The 11,017-nt window shown below is 35.6% G+C and overlaps 1 protein-coding gene across 1 annotated transcript; it reads left to right on the forward strand.

Annotated features, from left to right (window-relative positions):
• The first annotated feature begins 5,191 nt into the window (after nt 1-5,191).
• On the forward strand, nt 5,192-5,542 carry LOC141618691 (uncharacterized). Its single transcript, XM_074435774.1, has one exon. It carries the CDS (start codon nt 5,192-5,194, stop codon nt 5,540-5,542), a length of 351 nt encoding a protein of 116 aa, XP_074291875.1.
• Nucleotides 5,543-11,017: the final 5,475 nt, after the last annotated feature.

The raw sequence follows: 11,017 nt of genomic DNA on the forward strand, positions 1-11,017 counted from the left end.
TTACAAGGTTGCAAGCGATTAGTGTTGTGGAGGAACCGAGTTGGGTTATATCTTACGGTTCTTAGGAAGGGTTGGGTCCCGGAGCCGAATCGATTAGATTGTACAACACCTACAAGTCGACTTACTTTCCTCCTAATCAACTTCTATGCATGGTCTAACAAGACTCGAGTTGGTTTATATCTTACAAGTGAAGTTGAGTAGATAAGAGATGGTTGTAAATGCAAGGATTCATAGGCTTAGCATTTCATCAAACATAACATGTGCATAAAATTGACATCACAACAAGCAAGCAATTTAATCATGTGAACATATTAGATTAAGCATGAATCAATCCCATGTTGGTTTCCCCTAATTACCCACTAATCCTAGCAAGAGACTACTCACTCATTATCATGGGAAACATGTCATTAATGGTGTCAATCATCACAACATATAAACATGATAATAAAATGAAGAAATGAACAATAAAGATTAAAGAGTAAAGGAATTATACCAACTTAAGATGATCCAAATAATAAAGCAAAGAATAATAGAAGAACTTGATGATTGATGGAAGGTTGTCAATCTCCCAATAATAACCCAATAATCTTCAATTACCCAGTAATAAACTTGAATAATAAACTTGAACAATAATTATGGAGAGATTAATGTGTAATTTGTGGAAAGATTAAAGAGTAATTTATTCTAATCTACTCCTAATCTAATCTAAGAGAGTTTCCTCCTCGAAAACCTCCCCTCTTTTTGATTAATCACAAAGATGGGGTATTTATAGTAGAAATTAGGGAGGATGCATTAGGGTTAACTAAGGGCTAAACTAGTAATTACACTTTTGGAATTGAGCAAGGAGAAGCCGGTATTTTCTGAGAGAAGGGCTTCTCTTTTCGTAGCTTGAAGAATCTGGGCGTCCAAGGGTGAAGACGGGCTGATTTGTAGTTCACGTAGCAAGGAAAATCTCCCTGTCCAGGAATACGCCCGTCCCGAGCGAAATATGGACGTCCTGAGCCTCAACCCGAGCGGGTTGAAATTGACCCGAGCGGGTTCATCAGTATCCTGCTCCAGATGGACTTGACCCGCGCGGGTTGAGCTGCTATTCCCTTTCTTTTTGCTTTTAAGCCTAAGATTCCTCCATATACTCTTTATTTATTCTTCCTTGGTCATCATTCTTGCTTCCTCTTCATACTTAGTCCATCAAATATCGTCAATAAGCTTCCAAATATGCACGAAAGACGGGAATTTCCGCCTTATTATCTTCTTTCCTACAAAACATGTAAAATGCACTAGGAAAGCAAATAGGAAGGATTTGACGGATAAAATGGTCATGAAATATTATAAAAGTACGCAAAATAGGCTCAATTAGGGGACTAAATGTGCGCAAATAATGTTCACATCAGGAACATGTTGCACATTCCCGACGATCTGGCAATTATGACAATGCCTGACGTATTTGATGCAATCTGACTCCATTGTCGTCTAGTAATACCCTAGACGTGTAATCTTCTTTGCCATCATAGGTCCACTCATGTGAGGACCGCGTTCTCCACTGTGAAATTCCTCCATCACTTTCTGTGCCTATGAATGATCAAGGCAACGCAAGAGGACACCAAGTGGTGTTCTTTTGTACAACTCTCCCTGCATGAGGAGGTATTGAGAGGCAAGTAGGCGTATGGCGCGTTGTCCCTGTTATAGTATGTTTCCTTAACAATAGTGCGATCACGTATTTAAATCTTATGATAAGAATACGTATGGGATGATACATTATATAGTCAACTGATCAACATTTATCGGTAACGTTTGACTGACTAGAGTTTGACGTTACTGTCGTTTGACGGTGGTGATCAGTTGATCCCTTGAGGTCACACCTATAGGATAGAACCCAAATAATTCTGATAAAATGTATTTGTTACGGGTTGATCAATCCCTGTTATTTATATATGTATATATATATATATATATTTAATATATATGTATATATTTAGTTGTGTGAGTTTTGTTGAGGTCGAGTTTAGAACTCGAGTCAACGCAAGTTTATTACTCAATTATGCGGTGATTGACTAATTAAATTTTATATCTTATTGTAATGTGATTAAATAAGATTTAATTTAATAATTAAGCGTTAATTCATTAAATTAATCGAGGTTTTTGTATATTTAGAGGGAGAGGTTATTTGTTGATTATATTTACAAATGAATTGTAAATTAATTTAATTGGGCATTGTAGGACCCATTATATATTGATATAATGGTAAAATATCATTTAAAAGTTAAGTGTATATACATATTAATTTGTATCATATAATTGTTGTATGATCATATTAATACTTAATTATGCAAGATAATTAAGTATACCTTTTAAAGGCATTTGTGGGACAAATACGAAAAATCAAAACGGACATATTTTGCATGTGGAAGCCGGTTTTGTGAGCACTAGGGACAATGATGATTATTCTTCTCTATATACACATTCTACTATGTGACAATGACATGTCCTACAACCTTTAATCATATTGCTTTCCACTACACTCTACCTAATATACATAAGAATAAAATAAAAAGCAAAAGACACCCATTATGGGTGGGTGGAGCCGGTTTTGGCACTACAAAAGAGGACATTAGTTGTCTTATTTTATCACTTGCTTTTGCTTCTTATTTTTCACCCATCTACTCTCTAAAAATTTCTCACACAACCGCATTAATAGTATTTCCAATTACTAGAGTAGTAATAATAATATTAAGGGATTATAATTTCTAATAATATCTAGTTAATATCATTAGAAATATTTGGGTAAAGTCTTGGGTGCTATTGATAGGAGGTATTCTAATTTGGATACTTGTATTTTGGAGGATCATCCCAAATTAATTAAGCTCAAGAACAAGGTTGGAAGGAGTTCAACCTTGTGCCCATTTTCGTTTCATTATAATGTAAGGAAAAATCGTTTTCTCCTTTTATTTATCTCTTATATGTTTGCATGTAACTAGATCCACCACATCTAATTAATAAGTTAATTAAATTTATATTAGATGAGTCTAATAATAGGGCTTATGAACCTAACAGTCCCCTCTTATCCATATTTGGTGGGTATGTACCATTGAGCTGGAAATTTAGAATGGCCTGGAACCAAGGTTCCTTTGGGTTTTCCTGTTCATTTGTAAGCAAGTGAACATAGGCTGGCTCTGACCGCCGATCGATGCATAAGGGCATTTCATCCATGTTGTATGTCATATTAATCAAGGATGCGAGTTTTGCAAGAGCGTGCGCAAACTGATTTTCTTCGCGAGGCAAGTGTAGATAAGTAACCTGATCGAAGAATTGAGCAATCTGATCTATCCTAGCCTGATAGGGTTCTAGCCTTTTACTTCGGATTTTCCATGATACAGTGATTTGGTATGATTAAAGATGAGTCCCCGTGAACTCGAAGATGCTTGATGCCTAAACTCACTGCTGCTTGTAAACTAAAGAGACAAGCTTCATACTCTGCTGCATTGTTTGTCACCTTGAAGTCGAGTTTGACAGAAAGTGGTGTATGCTCGCCTTCAGGAGAAATAAGCAACACTCATGTTCCTAATCCTCTCAAATTGGATGCCCCATCAAAGTAAAGATCCCAAGAATCCGTACTGGTTTATAAAATATCCTCATCTGGAAATGACCACATGTCTATTACTTGCGTATCGTTGATAGGATTATCTGCGAAGAATTCAGCCATGGCACGTCCCTTTATGACTTTCAAAGGTACATATTTGAGATTGAAGTCTGAGAGCATTAAGGTATAAAATGAATATCTATGTATTTTATTATTATTTTGTAATTCCGGAGTTTCCTAAAGACGGAGCCATTCGGAAAGGAGTTCCGATCAAGACGGTGTTTCCTTGGGAGGGGTGTCACATGAAGTTCAAGGGACCAAAGGATTTGGTTTCCGAATATGTAATAGATTATTAGATTTTATATTTTAGGAAGGCCATACTAGGAAATTGTTTTTCTTTACATTTTCTTTCGTTATATGTTTGCATGCATGCCAAATCGCCATAACATCACATGCATATCTTCTTATATCAAATCATCGACTTTGTCAATTATAATTATCGATAGATCACTAATTTAGTTCACTTAAAAGAGATAGATAATAAATTGACAAGACTTTCACATTTTATAAAATTGAGCATTAGCCTTACCAAATAGTAGGAACTCATGAATCCCAATTTCATTAGGGGTACAATACGGTGTTTAAATATTATACCGGGGTGCTTTCTTTTAACGTTGGGTAAGTGGGGTAATAAGATGTTATTATACTTCGAAATCCAGTTGATCTAAACGAAAGTATTAGAGGGACCGTTGTCTCAATAGGTTCGTGCTAAAGATGAACTTAGCGTAATTTCATCGACCGAGAGTTCTATGTGTAGAATCGGTTAAACGAGTTAACCTACCAAGTTGTATTAGTAAAGGTTGTAGAGGGACCGTTGCCCCACAATTGAACTAGTATGAATTTGGGTCTTGGAATCGTTTATATAATTGGTTGGAGGTCATTATATAAATGCTAAACTTGTCTAAAATATTTACAAGTCTAATTTACGATAAATGTTCATTTTTCCTTCATATCATATTTTTGTAGTCAATTTGATTTATCACAATGGCATCCACTAGCTCATCCGCACCACGTCTCACTACCGTGTCATGGCTTCGATCCTTTATGGATCGTTGCAAACTTGAAAAGAATGGTTCGAATTTCACCGATTGGGATGCGCAACTTCGCTTAGCCGTGGAAGGTGATGACAAGCTCAAATACCTTACCGAGGCTTCTCCCGCTATTCCTAATGCTAGGTCAACACCCGCGGTTAGGGAGTCCTTTGAGAACTACCAAAAAGAATCTGTCGCGGTCAAGAATGTCTTGATTTTCTCCATTTAACCTGACCTTCAAAGGAGTGCCATAAAGATGAGCACCGCCTACGAGATATATACTAGACTTATGGCCATGTTTTCACGAGCTCCTAGGATTATTCAATATGAAGCGGCTTCCCAATTCTTTGACTTCAATATCAAAGAAGGACAAAAAGGGAGTCCTCATGACCTCAAAATGATTGAGTATGTTGAGACCCTCAAGTTGCAAGGGGTTGACAACCCCGAGTAACTCGTGATTGACCGAGTGCTTCACTCCTTAAGTCGAATCAAGGGCTATGTTCAGTTTAGAGTAAACTACAACATGGAAAACTTGAAAACCGATCTCCATGAGTTGCACAAAATGCTTGTGCAAGCCGAAAGGAACATGGGGCTTGATGTAAGCACTAGCAAGGATGTGCTCAGCATCAATGCAAAGAGTAAGAAAAAGTTTAAGAAAAGTGCTAACAAGGGTAAGAAGCCCTCTTCCTACAAAGGTAAGGAGAAAGCTATTGAGAATAGCTCTTCCAAACCTAAAAGGGGAGTTAAACCCGATGACAAGTGCCATTATTGTAATGGCATAGGCCATTGGAAGCGCAATTGCCCCAAATATTTGGAAGACATCAAAGCTGGACGTGTGACTCCAGTAGGTAATAGTTCTTCCAAAAGTTTATGATGTTGATATTAATTTTCCAACTCAACTTTGTATTAAGATACTAGTTGTGTTTTTCACCCTTCTTATTGAATTTAGGGCATGAGAAGAAAGGCAAAGCTAAGCAAGCATGAGGAGGAACTCCAAAGGGAGCTAGAGTATCCGCCGCATAAATGGAGATCTATGGACTTGGCTTGGCGTTTCATTTTGAAATATGTCTTCATAATAGTCTTATGTTTAAACATTGTCTAAGAACTTTATTTTGTTTCCATGTTAGACATGGAAATTTCATTATTTTGCATCTCCGAACAAGTATTATATTTGGTTTTAAATGACTTGGCTTTCAACCGAAGTCATTTCGGTTTGTGGCATTTTAAGTTCTAAGACATTTTCCCCCTTTCTCTATTAATATCTATAATATAAATTAACTCAACTCAATTGATAATATTGAAAGATGATGATTTGTTCAATATGGTAAAGACCTAAGTTGTGAATTTGATTCCCAATTAAAAGATTCATGGCAACATGATATTTCTTATGAAATATAAAATCGATCGATTGAAAGTAGAGATGAGTTGTTGAACTCATATTTGGGATGTTACTCCATGTTATTAATTGTTTAAAGTGAAAACGCGCAATATGAATCACGAACGAGACTCCATAAAAGATATGGAAGGGATTAGTCTCTAAAATGGCAACATATATTAATTGATATCTCAAGGATAACATGTGCCTATGCTTTTTGCATTAAAAGAAAAAAATTGTTTGTAGCTCTTAAAGCTATCTTCTTGGAAAATAGGTGTATTTCTAAAAGATAGAGTGGGCGAAAAATCGCTACAAACTTATTTTGTAGTATAATGACATAAGAAGATGTTTTAAAAGTCATACACGTGTTACAAATAGAGTTGCATTTTGAAAGTAATAGAATTATCATCTATCAAGTGAATTGTTGTTAGTGATCCAAATCAGAATTTGTTGCAAAGAAGTCATGGTTTTACAATCCGTCATAGATTCTATACGCAAAGCTAAGAATAATTACTTTAAGATTTTGGTCTCTTTAAAGTTAAGCTTTCAAGTATAGAATAGCATAGATAAACATGGTGATGTTATCCAATTAAATCATGTTTGTAATTGCCGCATTTCATTTTGATGAAACATGGCAAGTGATATTAAACCGCTTTTTTGAATAAGAATTTGGAAAAGAATGTGTGTGTGACACTGATCTTAGGTTTAAGTCCGATAATCCTTACATGCTAATTAAGCTTAAGGGATCCATATGTGGTTTTAAGCTAAGTATTAAGAGATTGTAAAAATCATCTTTTCCGTTCATGTGATAATAGAGAATGGTTTCACTCGATTTGTCGAAGAACCAAAATTATAAATGAAGTTTAGTGGGGGCTTATTTTGAGTTCATGTGATAATATAGAATGGTTTCACTCGATTTGTCGAAGAACCATTTTCATACATGAAGTTTAGTGGGAGCAAAAATAGTCTTCACATATTACTCATTGGGAATGATGTACCTACCTACGTAACGTTGGGAAATCATTTCCAGATGAAAGATTTAGGTGAGGCACATCGCATATTTGATATCCGGATATATGGAGATAGACCTAAAAGGGATATTGGCATTATGTCAAAAGTCTTATGTTGATAAGACTCTTCGTCTTATGTTGATAAGATCCTTCATCATTTCAGCATGGATAAATCAAAGAGGGATTCTATTCCAATGGGTCGTGGGATTACTTTGAACGATTCACAGTTACCCCCTGAATCTGAAATTGTTGAACGAATGAAATCGATTCTCAATGTTTCCGCCATTGGATCGACCTAATGTCCTAAGATATGCGTAAGCACTGATAAATTATATGCTTTAAGCAAGACAAGTCAATCCATGTGAGAGTCAATGGATAGCCGCTAGATACATCCTTGAACTCTTGAGAAGGAATAAGGATTAGTTCTTATGATTGATAAGAACATGGAGTTTTTTATAGAGGGTTACAAAATCTCGAGCTCCTTAGGCTGATCTTGTAGTAAATTGTCAGAACTGTGAATAGCGAGAACAACCTTAAAAAGTCGGCCATTGTGAAATCTACAAATAGAGTCTGAGTACTTTGTAGTAACGATAAGATGGATTGTAAAGGAACAAGATAAATCCTTTAAACCATGGATCATATCACATGTTATTTGATAACAGTGGGACCATCTTTCTAGCAAAGGAGCCCAAACCTAGATTCAAGTCTAGACATGTACTTAGAAAATTCATGTTATTAAGGGATTACATCGAAAGAAGGAAATTACAGTTTATTAATTTGGGGTGATGATTATATTGTATAATCTTCAACCAAGTTTTCATTACAGGTTTGATGAAACCACCATGAAGTAACATGGATTTTATAATCTTGACATTATGAGATATGAAGCAATAATATTGTATTAATTGTTCATATGTGATAATCGCATTTATCATTTGATTTTTATTTTAAAACTTTTTTATTACTTTGTTATATCCAAATAGGTTTTAAGGACAACATTGAACCCTATTAAAGTGAACTGGATTAACATAGTATTGGCCCCTAGTCACTTATATGAGGTGACGTCTCCTAGTGACTAGAGTGTGAGTCGATTGATGGCAAGTTCAAGTGCCATAAGGACATAAGAGATGACTAGTCGATCACATAGGCAGACTGTATGGGACACTCTGTCAGGTAGTGACCGCATATAGAGTTCTGGTAATTTTTATATAGCTTGGTCGTGGCGAGAGCTAATATAGTATTCTTTTTTAGTCAATTCTTTAACTAGAGACTGTTCGCCCAAGGTGACACAGGTTCTGATTGACGTTGATTTTTGCTCCACGACTTCCGAATATGGACTGCAAATGGGCATCTTTTGGGTCATGATAAGATGTGGCTATTCGAAGGGAATAGTACGATAGGAATTATCCACTCCCTTATCAGTGTTATTTAAATCTCATAGCCACTCAGAAAGTAGTGAACTAGAAATGCGTGGCCACGCTCGAAAGGTATCTACGGCAGATAATTACGGTCAAACAGTTACTCTCCCGATCGAGGAAACCACTCTAGATATGATCACATGCAAGTACGACCTGCGAGACACCTTGCATTGAGTGGGAGATAGTAATATGACAAGAGAATTGGTGACGCACACTTGTCTCGGACAATTGGGAGATTCTTGGAGTGTGTGTCCTCAACAATAGTGCGATCACGTATTTAAATCTCATGATAAGAATACATAAGGGATGATACATCATATAGTCAACTGATCAACATTTATCGGTAACGATTGGCTGACAAGAGTTTGACGTTACTGTCGTTTGACGGTGGTGATTAGTTGATCCCCTGAGGTCACACCTATAGGATGGAACCCAAATAATTCTGATCAAATGTATTTGATACGGGTTGATCAATCCCTGTTATTTATATATGTATATTTAATATATATATATATATATATATATATATATTTAGTTGTATGAGTTTTTTTGAGGTCGAGTTTGGAACTCGAGTCAACGCAAGTTTATTATTCAATTATGCGGTGATTGACTAATGAGATTTTATATCTTATTGTAATGTGATTTAATAAGATTTAATTTAATAATTAAGCATTAATTTATTAAATTAATCGAGGTTTTTGTATATTTAGAGGTAGAGGTTATTTGTTGATTATATTTACAAAGGAATTGTAAATTAATTTAATTGGGCATTGTAGGACCCATTATATATTGATATAATGGTAAAATATCACTTAAAATTAAGTGTACATTACTTATTAATTTGTATCATATAATTATTGTATGATTATATTAATACTTAATTATGCAAGATAATTAAGCATACGATTTAAAGGCATTTGTGGGACAAATACGAAAAATCAAAACGGACCTATTTTGCATGTGGTAGCCGATTTTGTGTGCACTTGGGACAATGATGATTTTTCTTCTCCATATACACATTCTACTATATGACAATGACATGTCCTACAACCTTTAATCATATTTTTTTTTGATAAAATGTAAGTATATATCAAAAAGAGAAAGTCACCAAACAATAGGATCGGGACATTCATCAAGTAGACGAACTGTGCCGGCCCATATTACATCTTTGGCCAAATACTAGCCTAACAAAAGTCAACAAAACAAGATAAACCTGTTTTACAAAATCAGATTTTGTAAGGATGAACCCTAAATCTTCTTCCTACCCAAATCCCCTTTTATCGTCCTTCTGACAACAACAAATCACTCCCTATTACTCAGCAGCTCCTGAATCCAATTTTCCTATCTTCTAGTCAGTCTCCTGCGATCCAGTCCTCGGATTCTCAATTGCAGCTCTTCTTTAATCATTCTCGCAAGCTTATGTGGTCGGATAAGCAACAAATCATACCTGCTTCTATTTCTTTGATGCCAAACATAGAAGATACATGCATTAACAGCAGCATCAAGGATCCCCAGTTGAACCTGTGTGCCATTTCTCCCCAGTCGCCAAGAGAGCCAATTAATGGCGGGTATGTTAATTCCTAGCCATTCTCCAATGTGCATTACAAATCTCTTGCTATACGGGCAATCAAAGAATAGATGCTCCAAAGTTTCCTCCAATCGTCCGCATATGTAACAGGTATTATCCTCACTGATTCCTAACTTGTGTAATTTACCTTTAATCATATTTATTTCTACTACACTCTACCTAATATACATAAGATTAAAATAAAAAGCAAAAGACACTCATTATGGGTGGGTGGAGCCGGTTTTGGCACTACAAAAGAAGACATTAGTTGTCTTATTTTATCACTTGCTTTTGCTTCTTATTTTTCACCCATCTTCTCTCTAAAAAATTCTCACACAACCACTTTAATATTATTTCCAATTACTAGAGTAGTAATAATAATATTAAGGAATTATAATTTCTAATAAGATCTAGTTAATATCATTAAAAATATTTGGGTAAAGTCTTGGGTGCTATTGGTAGGATGTATTCTAATTTGGATACTAGGATTTTTGGAGGATCATCCCAAATTAATTAAGCTCAAGAACAAGGTTGGAAGGAGTTCAACCTTGTGCCCATTTCCGTTTCATTATAATGTAAGGAGAAATCGTTTTCTCCTTCTATTTTTCTCTTAAATGTTTGCATGTAACTAGATCCACCACATCTAATTAATAAGTTAATTAAATTTATATTAGATGAGTCTAATAAGAGGGCTTATGAACCTAATAGTCCCCTCTTATCCATATATGGTGGGTATGTACCATTGAGCTTGAAATTTAGAATGGCCTGGAACCAAGGCTCCTTTGGGTTTTCCTCTTCATTTGTAAGCAAGTGTACATAGGCTGGCTCTGACCGCCGGTCGATGCATAAGGGCATTTCATCCATGTTGTATGGCATATTAATCAAGGATGCGAGTTTTGCAAGAGCGTGCGCAAACTTATTTTCTTCGCGAGGCAAGTGTAGATAAGTAACCTGATCGAAGAATTGAGCAATCTGATCT

The sequence above is a fragment of the Silene latifolia genome, chromosome X, assembly GCF_048544455.1.
Source record: "Silene latifolia isolate original U9 population chromosome X, ASM4854445v1, whole genome shotgun sequence".
Lineage (NCBI taxonomy): Eukaryota > Viridiplantae > Streptophyta > Magnoliopsida > Caryophyllales > Caryophyllaceae > Silene > Silene latifolia.

Bases quoted from the DNA above. Each gene is read 5' to 3' on its own strand.
- LOC141618691 (XM_074435774.1), top strand. From the start codon at position 5,192: ATGGAAAACTTGAAAACCGATCTCCATGAGTTGCACAAAATGCTTGTG.